The sequence below is a fragment of the Aquarana catesbeiana genome, linkage group LG06 (assembly GCF_042186555.1).
Source record: "Aquarana catesbeiana isolate 2022-GZ linkage group LG06, ASM4218655v1, whole genome shotgun sequence".
Lineage (NCBI taxonomy): Eukaryota > Metazoa > Chordata > Amphibia > Anura > Ranidae > Aquarana > Aquarana catesbeiana.
Window position 1 is genome coordinate 153,162,012 of NC_133329.1, and position 22,395 is coordinate 153,184,406.

The 22,395-nt window shown below is 44.4% G+C and overlaps 1 protein-coding gene across 1 annotated transcript in view; it reads right to left on the reverse strand.

The window, feature by feature from the left end:
• The window catches only part of ZC3H7A (zinc finger CCCH-type containing 7A), a 166,257-nt gene extending 144,361 nt beyond the window's left edge, over positions 1 to 21,896 (reverse strand). The window contains exons 1-4 of the mRNA XM_073591074.1: positions 21,820 to 21,896; positions 8,968 to 9,073; positions 6,933 to 6,972; positions 6,622 to 6,819 (exon numbers count right to left, since the gene is read on the reverse strand). Coding sequence (XP_073447175.1) covers positions 6,622 to 6,819; positions 6,933 to 6,972; positions 8,968 to 9,035 — 306 coding nt within the window. The 5' untranslated portion in view covers positions 9,036 to 9,073; positions 21,820 to 21,896. The remainder of the gene's footprint in view (positions 1 to 6,621; positions 6,820 to 6,932; positions 6,973 to 8,967; positions 9,074 to 21,819) is intronic.
• Between the last annotated feature and the right edge of the window lie 499 nt (positions 21,897 to 22,395).

Sequence of the window (22,395 nt, forward strand, 5' to 3'; positions counted from 1 at the left end):
AAAAAAAAAAGTTATGAGTAATAAGTTCACTGCCCAGCTTGGCCACACAGACCAAAAAAACATGCTACTCAGCTCTCACGTCAAGTTAATGATTCAAATGAAGTAGGAAAAGCCTGGTACACACTAGGGCTGGGAGATTTTCTTAAAAAAAAAAATCTTCGATTCTCTTAAAAAAAAAAAACTCGATTCACGATTCGAATCAAGTTTTTTTTTTTTTTTTGGAAACCGCGCCGGTCCCGAGGGGCTGCGGGCATGAGCTTTTAGGCGAGGCCGCGGCTTCGGCCTAGTCCGCAGCGTCCGGCCCAGCGGACTAGGCCGAAGCCGCGGCCTCACCTAAAAACTCCTTGCCCGCAGCTCTTCAGGCCCGGCGCGGTGTCCGCGCCGGTCCGGAGGCGCTGCGGGTATGAGTTTTTAGGCGAGTCCGCGGCGTCCGGCCGTAGCCGCGGACTAGGCCGAAGCCGCGGCCTCGCCTAAAAACTCATGCCCACAGCGCCTCGGGACCGGCGCGGTGAAAAAAAAAAAAAAATAAAAAAATCAATTTGCTTAAATTTTGAATCGATTTGACCTCTCAACTCGATTCAAGATTTAAATCGATTTTTTTCCCAGCCCTAGTACACACTAAGAGTTTTGACAAAAGTGGGTTGAACAAAATAAACCTGTCAGCTGTGGTAGAAGCCGCTGTACTAACTATGCAAAGTTAGTACAATGATCTCCCATGCTGAGCTATTGTGTTCTGACAGGGGACACCCAACGCCAGAACACTCCGATCAGCGCTCTCTGCCATTGGCTGAGAGCGCTGATCAGGAGTGGGTTGGCTGCTGGTATTCCAGCATGCTTGCCAAACGGCCGGATTCTGCCGGACAGACTGGCATACACAAGGACCGAATGTCGGAAGTTTTTTTTTTTTTTTTTTTAACCGGCCAATGTCTCCAGACATTCAGCCCGTGTGTACGGGGCTTTAGGATAAAATCCCTGCAGGCTAAACAAACAAAAGTTAACAAATTTATATGGTCAACTTACAGGACAAAATGTTCCCAGGCTTAACCTTTATAGGAGGGGTGGGCAACCTTGGAGAGTTGGGGATCTACCTGAAGAATATGGAAGAGAGCAATAAGCACCTGGGTGCAACATTCTTTTTTTGTTTTAAGGACATAACCCAAAAAAGCTCTATTGAAAAGTAAAGAAGGTTTGAAAAGTTCAGGGGCCAGTAGTAATGAAAAGTTCATAAGCCAATAGTAAGTAATGCAGAGTGCAGGGGTCAGGAGAAAGTAGTACAACGTTTAGAAGCTTGTAGTAAAAAATAGTGTACAGGCGTCAGGAGGGAGTAACCCCACAATGCAAGGGTCAGTAGTAACACAGAGAGGAGTGGTCAGTAGAAAGTAATAGAGTTCTGGAATAAGTAACACTATATTGCAGAGGTAAGTAGTAATGCAGAATGCAGGGTCATTAGTAACACAAAGAGGAGGGGCCAGGAATAGGTAAGGTGGAGAGCAGGGGACAATAATAACACAAAGTTCAGTAGCAAGTAATGCAGAGTTAGGAGGTCAGTAAAAAGTTACACTGAGAGGAGGGGGGCATAGAGATAAACATTAAGGCCTTATGCACACTGGACGTTAAAATAACGTTATAAAAAAACGCCAGTAGCTTTGCAGTGAGTTTTTCAACTTTTTTCAACGTTTTTGCAATAGCGTTTTTTAGCGTCCTTTAGCTTTTTCCCGCATTATCGTTTTAGCTGGGTTTTTTTTAAGAAAAATTTTTTTTTTTTTCAATGGCTCAAGAACGTTAAAAAACGCTGGTGAGCGACGTTTTTGAGCGTTTATCCGCATTAGAGCATTTTTACAGCTGAAAAACGTCTCTCAGAGCCCACTATTTTTGGGGGTTTTTTTTACTGCTCAAAAACACCACTGCCCAAAACTGCTGATAACAGCATAGACACATAGGATAACATGATGGAGAGTTTAATGACTGTAGAAAAAAATGTCTACAGCCAAAAACAGCTGCTGTAAAAACATCAAAAAATGTCCAGTGTGCATGAGGCCTAAAGGAGAAGATTAGGGGAAATCCAGGCTGGGAGATAGGACATTGATTGATGAACAAAAAATGTTAGAAATATATTCCAATGCCCTAACGAGACAGAACGTGACCTTGATATCAGAGCTCCATGTGTTGGTCAGTGACTGGGCCTGTTGCTTTTCAAAAATCCTGTGTTTATGCTTCCTTCTTTTGCCTCCCTTCCAGGCACTCAATCTACTCCTGCAACTCATTCATCTGCCTGGCCACAAAGAGGAAAAGGTGGGAATGTTCCCATTTGTACTTCTGAACAACAGTTTGGTGAATACACCTGAAAATAGCTGAACTGAAAACTGAAGCCCCATTCTTGGAAAAACAAATGATATTTCCAAAGAAGAGCAATCTTCATAGGACGTTTAGTAACCAGACAAAAAAAAAAAAAAAAAAAAGCAAAACAAATGTCTTCATTCAATGAAACACAGACGCCACCTAGGGTAAGAAGATCAGAGGTCTTGGTTTCAGTACAACCTTTTCCCTCTGGAGCACTTAAAAAGGTTCTTTACAGCAGGGGTTCTCAGCCTCAGTCCTCAAGTATCCCCAACAGGCCATGTTTTGAGAATTTCTCTTAGAGCCCTTGCACACTGGGGCGGTTTGCAGGCGCTATTGCGCTAATAATAGCGCCTGCAAACCGCCCCGAAAGTGCCGCTGCTGTCATCCCAGTGTGAAAGCCCCGAGGGCTTGCACACTGGAGCGATGCGCTGGCAGGACGGTAAAAAAAGTCCTGCCAGCAGCATCTTCGGAGCGGTGAAGGAGCGGTGTGTATACCGCTCCTTTACCGCTCCTGCCCATTGAAATCAATGGGACGGCGCGGCTATACCGCCGGCAATGCGCCTCTGCAGAGGCGCTTTGCGGTGGTATTTAACCCTTTCTCGGCCGCTAGCGGGGGGTAAAACCGCCCCGCTAGCGGCCGCATACCGACGGTAAAACGCCGCTAATAATAGCGGCGTTTTACCGCCGACGCCGCCCCCCGCCCCAGTGTGCAAGGGCTCTTAGATAAAATAGCTGTCCAAAATACCAAGCCATTGACTCTGATTTAAAGCACCTGTGCAAGATAAAGGAAAACCTGCAAACATGGTCTGTTGGGGGTACTTGAGGACTGAGGTTGAGAACCACTGCTTTACAGGACATGGCAGCCAAATCGGAAACCTTCAAGACAAAGCAATCAACACTAAAGAGGCCACCTTGCGCTACAGAGAAGACACAGATATTTTAGACTGGATCAAAAGTAGGTTTCTGGAGGACTGACAACACCAAGTTGAGACCCTATGGTTGATATGACAATCTAATAGGTGGAGCAATATAAGGGACTCCTTAAACAAAGGTCTGGATCAATGAGTGGGTAGCCAAAGGTCTCTGCAAGAGTATAGCCAAGGCTGACAGCTGACTCTGAGGGTACTCCCGAATGATATGAGTGAACCTCTTAGCCCTATACCAGCTGAAGCAGGCCTTCCAGGTGCAATGGTACATTTTCTGGGAAGTAGATTTTAATGGTGGAGATCATGGAATCTGAGATACCTCGGTCCCTCATGTGCCATGGTGCCACCAGTGAATCCACTGCCAGTGGATTGTGAGATCTTGAATAAAGCTTTTTTTAGCTTCCTAAATAGAAAGCAGATCTTTATCCAGCATTCCCCAGAGGAAGCAAATATGTTGACCAACCACTCTCCAGAATCCAGGCATGTTCAACTCAGAAACCTACCTGTTAGCTTTCCATGCCAAGAATATGGACAATGGAATGAGCTGGATTATTGTTCTACCCAGACCAACCTCTACCCCCTGGCTGCTAAGCTCTTTGACTCTACCTGTTGATGTTTGCCATTGTCTGATTTATTCCAAACTGGATGACCCGACAGTTGTGTAAATCAAAGAAGGAAGGTAAGGCATATTCTTCAACACTCCAAGGAGTTGGTTGTAGGTTTTGCCTTCTGCGGTCCTGCATTGTCAGGATGAACAGCACTCCACTCCAACACAGGAGGCTTACGTCTCTTGTGACTATCTTCTAATTGAGAGGGAGAAAGTACTTACCATCTGTCAGAGCCAGAGACAATATCCACCGCAATAATGATGTTCTGGCATAGTGACCCAACTGGATCTCCCTGTTCAAGGACAGGAGTACTTGTCCCACAAAGATAGACTGTTCCTTTGCAAGCACCTGTATGACACTGGTCAAATGGTATGGCTTAGAAAGTTGCCATGAGAACTAAAACTCTCATGCAATTCCACAGTGTAGATCAACGGTGTGACAAAAGTTAATGAGCCTCAGACCGGAGTCCTCTCCAGGGAAGATGACTAGCTAAAGCTGTGTCCAGAGCGAGACCCACATAATGTAGGCAATCGGATGGTGTCAGTAATGATATCTGTACATTGAAAAGCCAATAGAGTCAAAAGAGTTATTTTGACATTGATCTGTAGATCCACCGATGAATGTATCCCTACTAGCAGGTTGTCCAAGTAGCTTTTAACATGTATGCCCTGTACTCGGAAGAGCAAGCACCAGGGAGAAAATCTTAGTGAACACTTTGGGTGCAGATGACCAGCTGAAAGATCTGTACACACTTATAGAGGTTGTCCACCACAGTAAAACGGAGAAACCGCTGGTGATACAGAAAGACAGGGATGTAAAGGCAAGCATCCTGATAAAAAATAAGCTAAGAGTAAATGGACCCCATCTTTCGATTTTTGGGGATGAATGATGGTGTTAAGGGCCTTTAAATCCGAAATATTATGTATGCCAGCCTTCTGTATGAAAACAGTTAATAGGCTGGAATAGAATTCTTGAGATTTTTCCAGAGGGAGACTGGGAACTATGGCTTCCTGAGACAGTACTCCCTAAATGGCCTGATAAAGATCTGTCAAAAGCTGAGAGATCAGGAAACTTGAAGCATAGAATACTGATGTGCCATAGGGAAAGGTTGGGGGGGGGGATGCAAAGTTTGGACCCAAAGGTATAAAATATTCAGCACCCACACGTAATCTTCAGATCTCTGCAAATGTTAACAAATGACCACCCAGTTGTAGACTACTGCAGTTTGCAGATGCAGGTAAAATTATATTCCACAAATCATGTATATAACAGAGTCTCTCGATAGATGATAAAGTAACCCAACATTTTGAGATTTCATGAGAACAGAAATGGGGGTAAATCTTCCAATGGGGACACTTGTTAAAGGGATAAATGTCTAGGAACGGATTTTATACACTTTGGATTTCCCATTACTTTCAGTTGAGTTTGCAGAACAGAAAGTGAAGGCAAATTTTCCCAATAGGACACAATGACAGAAAGACTGACCGGAATTTAAACTATTCCATACTTTATAAAAAATGGAAACAAAAACGTTTTGGCTTTTGAAGTACTTCAGGCTTGTTTTAAATGCTTTGTCCATGCAACAGGAGTACTTAAATTTTTCCCTAGATGCTTAAACTTGAATTCCCTGCACTCACTCCAAAGAAGTGTAGAAGAGAGGTCTTATGTACGCTTGCTCTGCTGTGGCCTGGTGATCATTAGCTCAGGTACACAGCACTGCTTTAAAAGTGGATGTAAACCCGAACAAACATAATTTTTTTTATGTCATATTATAGAGTATACGATTTCCTATCATTTGAGCCCAGTCTTGCCACAAAGAGTTAATCCAGCTCTGAGCAATCCTCTTTTATTGTTCAGTGAGATAAAACTTGACAAACAGAGAAAAACTTTGTCAAATCCTCCCCCTAGCTGTGAGTGACAGGTGATTTACATATCTCATGCACTAGTCTAAGACATGCATTATTTTTTAATTCCCACCACCACTCCTTTCTTCAGCAGCTCTGCAAGGATTGGCTGTTCCACACCTCAGCATGATTTGGCATGCTGAAGTCATGTGGTTACTTTCCTGTCTTTTCACTGGATGTTAGAGATCATAGCAGAAGTTCAGTGTAAGAAATACACAGGAGAAAATGCATATTGACAAGGGGAGTGTAGAGGTGGGCGGGGAGTCTACTGACATCACGACTCCACTCACCGAGCTCCAGACAACAGACCCACCCACAGAATATGCAGTTTTTCGGGTCCCATAACAGACAGAGGGGAGACATTTGACAGGTAATGATACATGCAGGAGGCATGTATATCCTTATAGATAACCCCTATGGCAGTAGTTTAGAAAGGATGACATTGGGTTTACATCCACTTTAAGGGTAGAAGAGTAGTTACATATCGAGAAGAAGGCATTTTCTTTACTCCAGGAGACCAAACAGTGTGGCTGGGGAGCTAAGAGAAGATGGGTATATGTGGTAGGGGGGAAGATATTTCAGTTAAGTGTTGCTTTGAATAGGATACACTGTAATGATCCTGCACAATTTTATACAGTAACAAAAAAAATCATAAGGAGAAATACCACTGCAATGTGAAGTAGCAGTATCTATTGTAAAAGGCATATGACTCACATTGTTAAATTATAATGTTAATGGATATTGGTAGTCTCAGTCAAAAAAACATACAGTTCATCAGATCAAATAATTATTGTTCAGTTAGCTGTATTTAGAATGTGATATTTATATAAACACTCCAATTACCATGGCCAGGTAACATGCAGCACGGTTCACATGCAACCTCTCTAGTGTCTCACTAGTGATCACAATCTCCTCAGATGCAGCATAGTTAGCAAGGTTAAGCGCTTCAGAGTATTGGCTGATAGAATCATTCTTGAGTCCTTCTTTGTACAAGTCATTGCCCTCATTGTACAGGTTGCTAACCAGCTTTTGCACAAAAATCTGTCAAAAGGGAAAACAAAATATAAAACAAATATATATAATATAATACAAAATCATAAACAACACAAACATAAAAATATTCATGTAGTTTCAAAACACAATGCTCTATTCACCTCATATTCTTTTTGGGTGCCAAGAAAAGGTAATGAAGACCTGAAACAAAAAATAAAAAACATAACTCAAAACATTTGTAATTTTTTTTTTTTTGTACTGTCTATTAACCTTAAAAAGGGACACTAAACAATATCCTTAGTCTCCATAAATAATTCATACACGTCCACTACTTCTTGGTCCCGTAATCTATTTTCATTAAATTGTTTCTTACTGTGTTTTCCTGCCTCCTTGAGCTCCTAAACCTCTCATTTTCCCCCCTCACTTCCATAGGTTTGGAACAAGCAGTGCATGTTAGCTCCAGTCATGTGTACTGCTCCACTCACACTACACGGTTCATAGTCCCTAGTCCATCTCAGGAGCAAGCATTAGAGAGTGGTCGCATTTTCTCTACCAGATTGTACACAGAGTTGTGCCGAGAGCGCAGACGCCCCCGACACAGTTACCGACGGCTAACAGAAAGCTCCCGATCGGGAGCTTTCCGATCATGTGATTGCTGTGACAGTTAATTGTGGATGTCACATGATCATGCATCCCGCCCCCACCTCCCGGAATCTGAAATCTCTTAAAGGGCCAGGAGGTGCCAGCGCAAGAGGGTAAAAGTTGTAATAAATATTTACATAAGCCCACTGAAATGACATGCCTCAGGAGATTGAGCAAAATCTCTCACATAAGCTATAACTCTTAAGCTGAAACCCTCTCCCCTCCAGACCCCTCTAAAGTACACAGAACAGATTATATTTTTCAGAGCGACTTTGTGGATTGCATGGTGTCTGAGAAAACTGCCAGAAGTGACACATGCTGAGGAAGACACACTAGGTGCTATGCTATAAGACGGCTACTCATATAAAGATATGCTTTGTTTTTTTTGCATTTCAAAGTTTTACAACCAATTCAACATAATAAATGGGGTCCATCATGACTAACGTGTGTGTACCACTCCCCATTCAAGGGAAAAAAACTACATTCTTCAAAGATCAATAGCATGATTTATCAAAAAATAACATATTATTTTGCTCATTAAATGAATGTTTAGATTTGTATTACTAGTTGTAATCAAATTTGCTTTGTTCAAGCTACAAAGAAATGCTAGCAAAGGTGTCATATGCTGTTTACATATATATTTTTATTACACACACACACACAACTCCAAAAAAGTTGGGACGCTGCCTAAAACCTACATAAAAACCGAAACCAATGATTTGCAAATCTCTTAAATCCATATTTTTATTCACAATAGAAACCATATCAAATGTAAATGTTTAAACTGAGAAAAAGTACCAATTAAAAAAAACAAAATAGGGCAATAATGAAATTTATGGCAGCAACACGTCTCAAAAAAGTTGGGACAGGGCAATAATACCTTGAGATTTACTTAGAATATCACTGTTGCCAAGTAACCTAATTAGTTGCAAAATGTTCTTTCAGCTCTTCCTTGTTAGTTCCACTTAAGCCTAGTGCACACCACTAGTTTTTTTTCATTCAACCAACAAAAACCACTGACAGGTCTACAATCCCATGTTAGTACAGCAATTTCCCCTGCTGCGCTAATGTGTTCTGACAAGGGGAGGCCCGTGGTGTTCTGGACACTGGGATTTCACTCTGTCCTCTGCTTTTCCTTCAACTGCTGCCCGTCTGGCCCTGAAGCAGAGGCCAAGACACACAGTCATCCAAGGACACGTGATGGGTTTGTGAAGGACTTCTGCCCTGTGGACCTACTTTTACCTGCCACTCTGCCTGGACTTCCTCTGCTGAGGCCACTGTTGGCTGGTGGTCCCTGAATTGCTGCCCTGTGCCCCTGGACTTTGCTGTTCTGGATTGTGGCCTGCTACTCAATGGACTGAGTCCCTGCTGTTTTAAATTGCTGCCCTGTGGCTCTGGACTTATCCCTTGTTATATTTCTGCATGTCAATCATGGTGTTTGAATTATTGCCCTGCTGTTTTTCTGTAGATTTTACAAAGCGTCCTAACTTTTTTAAAATTGGGATTGTATATCTGTCACTGTGTTGTGTAAACAATAGCATGAGCAAAACTTACTGAATAAATTCAAGTCCTTTTTTTATGTCCTCCTGCCTGTTGTGGCGATCAGTCAGCTCGTAGGACATCTTGTCGTCTTCATCAGATTTTCACAGTGGATACAAATCTAGAAAACAAAGAATTACCTAAGTGATATTACAAAAGCCTATATCACTTAAAAGGGTAGTTGTGCAGCATGGTAACAGGCAACAGTCAGCTGATGAAATGCAAATACAGCCAGGGATGTGTGTGTGTGTGCCGGATATGACGAACGTCGGTGGCAGGGGTTAAGAGGTTAAATTGTCAGGTTATTTTTGCTTACAGCACAAACTACCCGTTTATAAGGATGGCTACATGGCTAAAAGGAGGCACCGTGTAAATCCAGACATAGAAAAGAGTCACATGACAAATTAGAATCCACTGCGACAATCTACCCAAGTCACATATCAGTAAAAAACACCAATGTTTGAAGGGATGTAGAACCTGTTTATTAAGGTGACAAGCAGTGACAAATGAACAACCTTGTTGGAATATAGGTATATACTGTACATACAAACATAGCACAAAATACAGGAGGGTAGTCAGAAAAAACCACCTCCCTACAAGTTGTTATACCAGAATCAGTGTCCAAGAACTGAACTATCTATACTAGGACTAGTCACATTGGCCAGAATAACAAAAATGTGGGAAAAAGTCAGTTTCTACCTCTGCCTGCCCTGCATTAAGAATTCAGAGTGAAGCCTTGTGACCACATATGCATTCAAGGGGGGAGAGCTGTGGCAACGTGCACTCCATTAAAAATCAGGCATGTTTGATAGGGAAGGGGACAGAGCTATCAATCATCAACCTAGCCTCCATTCCTAGATCCTGTTTCATCCATAGAAGCTGTGGTACGGCTTCTATGAATGGAGCAGCTAGGCAGAAAATAACGGGCATAGCCTTGATGAGAGCCTGTGACAGCCCCATAGCTGTATTAACCCCCACTGCACCAAAAGATTACAGCAGTAGGTGGGGGCATTATAGGAGGAAGATTTTATCTAAAAGAGGACACCCCAGCACAAGAGATACATTCTACTGAAGGAATGTAATGTCCCTTGTGCTGATTTTTTGTTTTTATCTACACTTAGGCTTTAACCCTTTCGCTGCCAGAGCCATTTTTGCATTTTTTTTGCACACATTTCAAAAATAATTTTAGGCCTGAAGATTACATAAAACTCCCCAAAAAATATATATTTTCTGAAAGCAGACGCTCTAGAGAATAAAATAGTAGTTCTAATTTTTACGGAGGAGGTCTGGTGCTAGAAATATTTCCCGTCCTCCCAGAATCGCGCTCCCACGCGCCCCGTCAAATGACAGAGTGATCACTTGTAAACAAACCGGCGTCATGTCCGGTTCCTCTCTCCCCTCTCTGGACCGATCTGTACAGTGTGAGCGGAGAGGGGAGAGATCGGGTGCAGCAGCACTGTGGGCTGGATCTGTAGTGCCCACAGCGCTGTTCTGTGCTCATTGCAGCACTCATCCATCCATCTATGCTCAGCCCCATCCATACTCACAGCTATCCATACTCAGCCATGCCATCCATACTAAGCAATCCATGCTCAGCCATCCATCCATACTCATCCATGCATGCTCAGCCATGCCATCCATACTCAGCCATACCCAGTCATACTCAGTAATACCCAGCCATACCTGCAAAAATTACTAAATTTGCAAACTTTTATAACAGAAACGAAGAAAAGTGCATTTTTTTTTACAGAATTTCTGTCTTTTTTTTATAGCGCAAAAAATAAAAAACCCAACGGTGATTAAATACCACCAAAAGAAAGCTCTATTTGTGTGAAAAAAAGGACAAAAATTTCATATGGGTACAGTGTTGCATGACTGAGTAATTGTCATTCAAAATGTGAGAGCACCGAAAGCTGAAAAGTGGTCTGGTTAGGAAGGGAGTTCAAGTGCCCAGTGGGTAAGTGGTTAAGGAGATATCCGGGGTCTAATAGACCTTGGATGGCTCCACTGTGCTCCACTGAATGTAATGCAATGTGGATTGCATTGCAGCACATTCTTTCCTAGCCATGCTGGCAGGGGACACTGTCAGGCAGACCCGGAAATGACGTCAAACACAACGCTTTCTGGGTCAGCAGGAGGGGAGGAGAGCGGATGTGAGTCCACTCAGCTCCCTACCCGGCGGCACCTGCTATGCAGGTCCTGGGCCCTGCAAGATGGGCAAGCAGAGCCCAGAATATATGGCGGAGGAGCGTGCGTTGGAGGGGTAGGGCACATTACCAAGGGTGTGTGGTAGCAGCTGGAATACATTCACCTGACAGGCAGGAGTCTGCTTGTCAGATTTACACACAATAACAGTGACTGCATTCACCAGGAATGTGTGTAACTGTCAGGTCCATACAGTACAGCGTACGGGCCTGACAGCAAAAGGGTTAAAGTGATATTAAACCCAAAAGCAATCATATTGCAGCTTACTAATTCTTAGATGTATAGGCTGCATACATTTTCCTTTTTAGGCTATCTTTTTTTCACCTGGTGCCAAGGAGTCAGTTGATTTTCAAGAGAAAAAGTAGCAGTTAGAGGGTTGAGACAAATCATTAAACATGGAGAGGGGTACTTACAATTATCTTTTTTTTTTATTTATGTAAAACCTTTATCCCAAAAGAAAATAAATGTTTGCTGTAACTGCTTAAAAAGTTTAGGCTGGAATATGGCTTCAATTTGTTAGTGTATTTAAATCTGCTAGTCAACACTTCCTTCCCCCCAGAATGACAATGCTGCTGTCCAAAAGGTGCCCCATGTGCTCCTTCATCCAGATTGCGGGGGGGATATTGGTCAGATCATGAGGTGAAAACAGAGGGAAAAAGCCTAAAAAAGAAAACTAATGCAGCCACATCTGATTGGTAACCTGCAATATATTAAATTTTTACTGTTGGGTTTAATACCGCTTTAATCTTTCCCTATTCTACCCAAATCTAATAAAATGTTGGCTTTAGATATGTTAGAAGGCTGACCATTGGCTAGCCTGTATTTGTAGGAGGAGTCGGGCCATATAATCCCCCCTCCTCCCCTACGTACTCATCGGCTAGCATTTCCGGGTAGGACAGCAGTCGACGTGTCAGTTCCGGTTCCGGGGCAGGCTTAGGACGGCGTCTGGCAACAGCATGGACGATCAGCTCTTCATTCGGCATATCTGGGGGTCTGTGGAGGTAGCTCAGGTCTGACATATTGCTTTTATCCAGGTCCATATAGGTATCGGTTTTCCCGAGTATCGGACGGTGGGCTTATGGTCAGGGAGGACACTCCTCTCATCTCCTACTCTTCTCAGCTGGGGCTCGGTCACTCAAGTTCCATTACGGGTATTGCTACAAATTGTCGCAGCGGTTTGGTTAAGGTAGGTCTGGGACCAGGTTGGCAGGAGCAGAGGGAGGAGGCATACAGGCGCTTGCTATCAGGGGTTCACGAACGCTGTGTCACTAGGATTGGTATGGGTGGTTGTGACAGGTTCTGCTGCACCATAGCCTGCCTGTTGAGACTTTTAGTTCCACAGCTAGGGGCCTCATGCAGCCTCACGGGCTGCCACTATCACGCATAGTTAGCACATGTCACATGTTGCAGTCTGGTCAGACACGTTCAATTGTTGATTACTGTTTTATCCAGTCACCATAGTCCTGTCAGCATTTTATGAAACTCCTTCATTGCTTTTCTTACAATCCAGTGTGGTTTGGTATGTCATGGGGTTGCTCTGGGCCTCACCTGCACCAGGATCCTCAGTTCAAGTTCAATTGCTCAGGCAGGCTGCTGAGTCTGTTAGTTCCACAGCTTGGTGGCCACGTTAGCCCTCTTGGGCTGCCACTATCCCGTATGTTCGGCACCATGTCACAGATGGATCAGGGGATGCTCAGCCTGGATTATCCTACCGCTGGTTTAAAAAAAAAAAAAAAAAAAAACACAGTCGGTCACGGTTGCTTTTCACCACAGCTGCACCTTTTGTTCTCCCACCACAGAGCTCACATTCACTCTGGTCAGGTGGTTTTCCTTTTGATCGGCATGTCATTGTTAGGTTGCTTTTTTCATCTTGTATTTTCCATCATTTTGATTCAGTACATACGTCATGGTGTTGTTACAGGTGGATTCTACACTTTTTATTCAGGAAAAGCAAGGTGTGTTCTGTGTGTCTTTTCTTCCAGGGGTCATAGCTAGCGGCAATACATACCAGGATCTGTCACGTCTACAGATCCCTGCGGGCTGAGGTTTCGTTTTTAACGGTTGTAACATTTGCAATCTTCTCGCCTGCGCATCATACGTCATACGTTGCATGTCATATACATTCCTATTCCTGCCTACCAAGGTCTGGAAGTACCAAGCCCTGAGTGTTCATTTTTAACTGCCTGTCTCTGCGTGCAACAGCTTACTCGGGCTCGCGCCACCCTCACGTAGGGGGTCACGGTCATTAATGTTACTTACACGCTGTTTTTTATTTTCTTTCAGCACCATTTTAGGATAGTTGAGGCTTAGGGCATGGTTGGTGGTTGGGCTGACTATATCCAGTTGGTTTTTCCACAGATTGGAACACGTCACACGTGTCGGAGAGTGACGAATTTGCCTTCATTCCTCCTACGCCAGTCAGGGGCTCAGAGCACGAAAGCACTCCATCCTTGAGGAATTGGACTATCCCTACACTTATTGCTGAGCTCCAACGCTGGGGCATTCCATTCCCGGCCAGAGCCAGGAAAATTGAGTTGTTTAGACACTTCTTTTCAAACCCATCTCAGCCACAGCCATCTACCAGTGTGGAGCATGTGTCTTTAATTACTTCCATACCGGACCCATTCTGGCACTCCTCTCCTACATGTAAAAATCATCATTTTTTTGCTAGATAATTACTCAGAACCCCCAAACATTTTATATATTTTAGCAGACACCCTAGGGAATAAAATGGCGGTCATTGCAACTTTTTATCTCGCACGGTATTTGCGCAACAATTTTTCAAACGTGTTTTTTTTTGGGGGAAAAAATGATTTAAAAAATAAAACAGTAAAGTTAGCCCATTTTTTTGTATAATGTGAAAGATGATGTTACGCCGAGTAAATAAACACCCAACATGTCACGCTTTAAAATTGCGCACAGTCATGGAATGACGCCAAACTTCGGTACTTAAAAATCTCCATAGGCAACGCTTTAAAATTTTTTACAGGTTATATGTTTAGCGTTACAGAGGAGGTCTAGTGCTAGAATTGTTGCTTGCACTTTAACTCATGCGGCAATACCTCACATTAACAGCGTTTACATATGTGGGCGGGACTTACATGATTGTTCGCTTCTGAGCGCCAGCTACCGGGGACAGGGGCATTTTAAATTATTTTATTTATTGTTTTACTTTATTTTTTTTACACTTTCTTATATATATATATATATATATATATATATATATATATAATTTTATCAATTTTATTCCTATTACAAGGAATGTAACCATCCCTTGTAATAGGAATCGTTCGTGACAGGTCAATAATACCCCACATCTCTCCTCCAGGCTGAAAAGCATGAGATTGGAAAAAAAAAAAATCCACAATCTCATGCTTACTAGCTGCGATCGCCGCTTTGTTTATATCCGTGGTCAGCGGGCAGCGGTCTTTCTAACCAGTAGTTAGCCCAATTTTTTTTGTATAAGGTGAAAGATTTTACGTTGCGAGAATCGTGATCTTTTTATTCTAAGCAAAAAAAATAGTGAGTCTCATTTTGGCCAGAATCGTGCAGCTCTACCATCCAGCATATTTTACAGACGGGTCAGGGCACATGGTTGTCTAAAGCCGACATTTCGGATGCCTTCAAACTGCTCCCCATCAAACCATCTCTCTGGCAATAGCATGGGTTCAAATGGCGGGAGCATTATTGCTTTGCTACCATGTTAACATTTGGCTCCAAGAGCAGTCCTTGGCTCTTCGATATGTTTGCCTCAGCTCTCAATTGGGTTTTGTCTTCTCAGATGGGGTGTGGCAAGGTCATTCATTACTTGGATGACTTCTTGTTATTAGAAAGCCCGGCACAGCCTCCCAAACACCTCGTAGCACTCACTGAATTGTTCATGGATCGGATCTGAACGTCCCCTTAGCTGCCCATAAGATTGATGGGCCTTCCACTGTGATTACCTTTTTAGGCATCACCTTAGATACTGTCCGCATGATCGCCAGTTATCGGACATTCCCAGGTTTGCCCAGCCATCAGCACTTTTTGACATTTATCCGATTGTGCCTGTGGCTATCACCTGAGAACCCTCTTGGTCTTGATATACAGTGGTTTTCTTCACCGATAACGCAGCCACTGCTGAGATTATCAATAAGGGTAGATCCGGGTCTCTCCTGGTAATGTCGTTCATGCGCAGGTTGACGTGGTTGGGCCTCAGGTATAATTTTCATTTCCAAGGGGAGTTAGTGGGGTATATAATGTGGCTGCTGATGCATTATCTCGTGCTGATTTCCAGCTTTTCTTCTAACAGCATCCAGAAGCGGATTGGGTGGGCAGGCCGGTTCCACCGTTTGCCCTACTGACGTTGGATTAGACGCACTCAGGGTTCAGGCACCCATCCTGGTTTATACGTCACTATCAAGGAACACGCTCAAGGCATACAAGACAGCATGGAGGTGTTTCTGTGGCTTTATGTTTCTCTATCCCTGCAAATGGGCGGGGGATGTTAAAGCGGGGGTCCACCTATCTATGGTTTTTTTTTTTTTTTTTTAGTTCATTCACAAACTTTTCTTCGCAGTATTACATACTCACATATTGTGTGTAATATGTCCGCCTGTGTCAGATTTCGTCGGAAAGAATAACTTATATTATTCACCGCAGGCGGTTTCCATCTTCATTGTGGGCATTTGAAGCCCACAAGCATTTATTTCCTGGATGCGGTGAATGCTGTGCTCCCAGCATTCACCGCTCGTTCCCGCACATGCTCAGTGGCATCCTGGGAAGCCTGAGACTAGCTCCCAGGAGACTGTGCGGAGTCTGGGAGAGGCTAGAAACACACCTACTCCCACGGGAGGAGAACCAGGAAGTGCAAAGAAGAATAGAAAAATAAAAGGTAATTACAGCGATTTAAATTTTTTTAAACGGCATGTCAGCATCTAGGCAAGGAAGAGAATACATACAGATATTGTTCAAAATTTGGGTGGAACCCCGCTTTAAGTACATGATGACTTTCATGGCCTATTGTCATGACAAATTGTCAGTGTCATTTAACACCATTAAGCTATACCTTTCAGGTATTCAGCACTTCTTTTCACTTCTCCATCCTGAAAGACCATCCTTTTTTGCAGCTCATCCTATTAAAGCCCTACTCAAAGGGTATCCAGAAAACGCAGGGGAAGCCAGGGGTGACACACCTGCCTATCTCCGGTCAGATGTTCTGTGATCTAGCAGATTTGTTGTCCCTTTCACCCTTTGGGTTGGGTCCCAGCTTGGTCCTCAAGGCAGCGGTCTTCCCTAGTTACTTTGGTTTTCTCAGACCCGGGGAGGTATCCCAAACTGGTCTTAACGCACCAGTACTCCTCAAGGGTAGTCTTACCAGGTTTCCTGAACATTATGAACTTCAACTCCCCAACAACAGGAATTAGCAGACAGGTCAGGGTTTTGTGATCAATTATTTTAGGACCAAGGCTGTCTGGTGTCCAGTGGAGGTCTTGGATCAGCTTGCCGCCATGTTTTTAGCAGCCCTTCCCGATAGCCCGTGCTTCCCTTCCCTACTGCAGTCAGTTTATCTCACATATCAGGATTCTGATTGCGAACTTGGGCTGGACCCGAAACAGTTTACGGACCATTCTTTCAGGATTGGGGCAGTATCTGCGGCATCCAAGCAGGGGGTCCCATCCCATGTCATCAAATACATGGGATGCTGGCAATCATTGGTACATTCCTGATCCCCATGTGGAGGTTAACCCTTTTATGACTAAGCCTATTTTTGAAATTTGGTGTTTACAAGTTAAAATCCGTATTTTTTGCTAGAAAATTACTTAGAACCCCCAAACATTATATATTTTTTTTTAGCAGAGAATCTAGAGAATAAAATGGCGATTGTTGCAATATTTTTTATCACACGGTATTTGTGCAGCGGTGTTTTAAACGCAAATTTTTGGAAAAGTGACACTTTCATGAATTTTAAAAAATCCAAACAGTAAAGTTACCCCAATTTTTTTGTATAATGTGAAAGATGATGTTACGCCGAGTAAATAGATACCAAACATGTCACCCTTTATAATTGCACGCACTCGTGGAATGGCGACGAACTACGGTACCTATGAATTTCCATAGGCGACGCTTTAAAAATTTTTTACGGTTACCAGGTTTGAGCTACAGAGGAGGTCTAGGGCTAGAATTATTGCTCTCGCTCTGACGATCGCGGCGATACCTCACATGTGTGGTTTGAACACCGTTTACATATGCGGGCGCGACTTCCGTATGCGTTTTCTTCGCTGCGCGAGCTCGAGGGGACAGGGGCACTTTAAAAATTTTTTTTTTTTTTTATTTATTTTTGTACTTTATAAATTGTGTTTAAAAATGTTTTTTTAACTTTTATTGCTGTCACAAGCAATGTAAACATCCCTTGTGACAGTAATAGGTGGTGACAGGTACTCTTTATGGAGGGATGGGGGTCTAAAAGACCCCCCATCCCTCCTTTACACTTCAAAGTATTCAGATCGCCGAAAACGGCGATTCTGAATACTGTGTACTTTTTTAAATTCGGCGCCATTGGCAGCCGAGTAAACGGGAAGTGACGTCATGACGACGCTTCCGCGTTTACAACAAGAAGGCTGGAACGAAGCCGCTTGCAGCTTCGTTCCAGCCCGCCCCCAGCCGCCGAAGGCAGCCGAACAGACACCGGGCCTCCCGATCGCACGGGAGGCCCGGTAACAGCGGCGGGAGGCGGCGGGAGGGGGGGATGTCCCCTCCCGCTCCTCCGGTATAACAGCGGAGCGGCTTTTAGCTGCATCGGTTGTTATACACGGGTAGCTGATCGCCCGCTGTAAACAACGGTACCGGGATGATGCCTGCAGCTGCGGGCATCATCCCGGTATAACCCCGGAAAGCCGAGTACGCATATCTGCGTACGGTCGGCGGGAAGGGGTTAAACGTGATTTTGCTACTTTGTTGGATTAATTATTTGTCATGTTTTTTCATTAAATTTCACTTACTGTACCTAGTTGGTGTCTTTTGCCCTCTTTTAAGCTTACTCTCACGGGCGACCATGGCACACCTCAGGTTGCCATAGTCGGGGTTACGTCTCCTCCAGTATCCTGACTCTGACTACAAGTTAGAAGGTTGGCCATTGGCTAGCCTGTATTTGTAGGAGAAGTCGAGGCCATATAATCCCCCCTCCTCCCCTACGTACTTGTCGGCTAGCATTTCCGGGTTCCCTCCCGCCCATTCCCAATTTTTTCCATATTTCATACCCGGGTATGCCCTCTTTTAAGCTTACTCTCACATGAGGCACACCTCAGGTCGCCATAGTCGGGGTTACGTCTCCTCCAGTATCCTGACTCTGACTACAAGTTAGAAGGTTGGCCATTGGCTAGCCTGTATTTGTAGAAGTCGAGGCCATATAATCCCCCCTCCTCCCCTACGTACGTGTCGGCTAGCATTTCCGGGTTCCCTCCCGCCCATTCCCAATTTTTTCCATATTTCATACCCGGGGTATGCCCTCTTTTAAGCTTACTCTCACATGCGGCATACCTCAGGTCGCCATAGTTGGGGTTACGTCTCCTCCAGTATCCTGACTCTGACTACAAACGCTTTTTGAACAACATACTGAGAACTCTGCTGAAGTGTATATAATAAGCAGACATAACCCCCTGGGGTGCACATAACACATATTTCTGGTAAATAGTCACCCCCTGAGACTGTATAATTGTTATGATTCTGCATGACAGGAAACATTACAGCTAAAAACCAGTCTGATTGCATTTGCATGTGATCTATTCTTGAGTAATGATAAAAAAAATCCTAGATTTTTTTTAGTATTGTTAAAGTGAACCTTTACATTTCTACTTCTGAAAGCTCTGTGGCAACAGTCCCAGAAGTTTCTATAAAAGGATCATTTCCTGCATTCCTGTGGCAGACTTCTGTTGTCTCTGGGGAAATGACAAGAATATGACACCACAGTGATCAGTAAAGAGTACCAGTTCTCGTCCAACCAGATTTTATTCCATGGCTTTTCGAATCTGACATTTTTTGAATCTTGACAAAGTTTCAGTGGAATTTCAGGAAAACTTTTTTTGGAACAGGACAAGACAAAAAGGTTACCTCTAATGATGACTATCAAATGCCTGAATGGCTGCTGTTTACTGTACAAATCCTATCTTCTGTGATGCCGGATATAACTCACAGGGGTTGATTTACTAAAAGCTGGAGAGTGCAAAACCTAGTGCAGCTGTGTGTGGTAGCCAATCAGCTTCTGACTTCAGCTTGTTCAATTAAGCTTTGACAAAGAAACATGGAAGCTGATTGGTTCCTATGTAGAGCTGCACCAGATTTTGCACTTTCCAGTTTTAGTAAATCAACACCACAGTGTTCTTCCTCTGGCGTTGTGACTGAAAGTTCTGGATTCTGTTGTACATCCCCCCCTTTGTCCATTCACAAAAATCCTTGTATTCTATTCACACAACACAAGGGGTATAGTGACTGGACAAGAGACTATAAGGGGGGGGGATAAATAACAGAATCTCTTCACTGCATGAGAGCTGAAACTCTCAGAAGTAGAGCCCCGTAATATCCAGCATCAATAAGGTGCCACCTGAGCATAGGACACCAAGCGAATCCTGTGCTGGTCAAGTATTAGAACTCCTCTCGACATGGATACATTCAGGCGTACACCACAAGAATTCAACAGATTTCCCAGCCTGGGAATCATAGGTGTTGGCATACAGCCAGGGTCAGCAGTCTGTACAAATCAGTGACAGGCTGACATAAGGCTTTATGCATGTTAACGCTCATCTGAGAGGTTACACATGTACAGGAATGGATGAGCGCCCCTCATGTGACCATTCAGGGATTCATCTTTTCCTGTATGGGCTCCTTCACACTAGTGGTTATGGGGCAGTAAAACCCGGTGGTTAAGCCACACTTTTAACACCCTCCAACCGCTCCAGTGGCAGCAGCCAAGGGTGCACACAGCAGGGATTATACCCCTTGTCACTTTTAGCAGGCATAGTACCCACTGAACAAGACCTTTCAAATGAATGGGACTGCTCTGCCAGCACCCCATACCTGCATGCAATGCATGTGGTTGCAGTGCACTAGTGTGGGGTTCAAGGGGTTAAAGCAAATGGTTAGGAGGCAATACAACGCCCTTCACTGTCTGTCAAATGCTCTCTAACGAACAAGCCAAATGCAGATTGTTTTTCAGAGGGAAATGAACAAGCCCTTGGGCCAGGGATTTTCATGCTATGGCCCTCCAGCTGTTGCAGAACTACTGCGTCCCATGAGGAGTTGCAAAACTATGACATTCAGAGACATGAGGGGAATTGTAGTTCCTTGGCAACTGGAGGGCCATAGTTTGGAGACCCCTGCCTTGGGCTAATGGGTGCTCAATAAGGATGAGCTCTGGCGGGTTCACACAGCCCACGTGCACAGCCCGCCAGGAAGTCGGCACTGCGCTGCGCTAGCCACAGGCAGTGAGGCATTTCCCGATCTCTGCAGCTGCACATCGGGACAATGTCTCACTGCCTGTGATTAGTGCAGACTTCCTGGCAGGCTGTGCACGTAGGCTGCGCAAACACGCTGGAGCTCATCCTTAGTGGTCAACCTGTGGCCCTCCAGCTGTTGCAGAATTAAAAGACCCATCATGCCTCAGCCTTTGAGAGTCATACTTGTTAGCCTTGCAATGACTCATGGGACTTGTAGTTTTGCAACTTCCGGAGGACAGCAGGTTGAGCACCCATGCTTAGGCCTTGGTCATTGCTGGAGATTACAGGAGTGTTGGTATACCAAAATACTGCGCTCAAAGTTTTCAAACTCCCAAAATCTAATACTGGGAGACCGTCACACTCACTGGTATTTGGACACAAAAGAATATAATAATAAAGAGACAGAGCAACAAGTTTTTGCAGAGTACATGACCTGCACAGAGCATGTATGTAATCCCCCCATGTTAGCAAGGCCTTGGGACGCAGTCACACCTTTGTGTGGTGGCAACTCGCTGTCCTGCTTGTGTTTTCAAGTGTGTGTGTTGTGCGTCTGCTAACAGCGTCTGGGACGCCTTCACCAGTTATTGGCAGTGCAAGTGTGAAGCCCATTTCCTGTGGTGTTCAGAAAACATGAAGTGTGAATGGAGCCTTAGTGTGTATTTACATGAAGTCTGTCATTGATTTGTACAGAATGGCAGCCCCCGACACCTCAGCAAAACACTGAATTCTTGTGGTGTACCCCAATGTGTCCTGAACCCCAACACTGGGCCTCATAGTACTAGGCAGGTGGATCAGACCATTGAGGGGAGAGGGGGAAGCCGTGTGCCCCCCCCCCCCCCCCCATTATCAGGGTACATGGTTCACTCCTCGTATCACAGAGGGTAGAAATCTCCTCCATACACCGAGCCCGGGCCGGATATCACATCTCCTCCCACCATGAGGACTCGGGAAGTTTACACCGGACAGAGTCCGCACATTTCCCCACACAGGAGAGGAGCGACAATATCCCGGGAAATCCCCCCCACCATATGTGGGAGGACACCGGGTGACTACACACCGCCGTGTCCCGGCACCCCCCAGAGCGGTGACACCCCCCCCCTCTCCCCATATCACATTGCATTGTGACAAAGGGACCCGGGACACTGCATACCCCTCCCCCCACATGTCCGCACACGGAGCGAGCACTCCTCACCTGCGCCCCTTCTTCTATCTTCCCTCTAAATGTCGGGGCTGCCGGCTGTCACAGCGCCGCCTAGTGCTGGAAGGACCGAAAAGAAGTCAGCGCGACTGCCAGCTTGGCATGAGTTGGAGAGGAGCCAGGATCATAGACATAGCTCCCAACTGTCCCTGATTTGGAGCAATGTCCCTCTGTCCTCCTCATCTGTCCCTCATTTTGGTCTGATATAAAATGCACTTTTTATCTATACATCTATATCGATCAAAAAGTGTTTTCCAGCGCTAAACCTTTCATCTGATTTCTAAATTGCTGCATTTGTAAATTCCAAAAGCCAATAGAAAGGAATAGTAGTGGTAAAAAAAAGCACATGTGGGTTTAACCAATCTTGGTTTTTTTGTACAATTTTCCTTAAAGAGGGCGTGACAAGGGGTGTGTCCTATGCCTGAATACTTTTGCTGATAGGTGTCCCTCATTCCCATCTCAAAAAGTTGGGAGGTATGCTTATGTAATCACCAAGGGACACATGCGGCTCTCTGCTGATCTTCACCACATCTACGGGGAGCTTTTCTTCCCCATAACATCAACTATTCC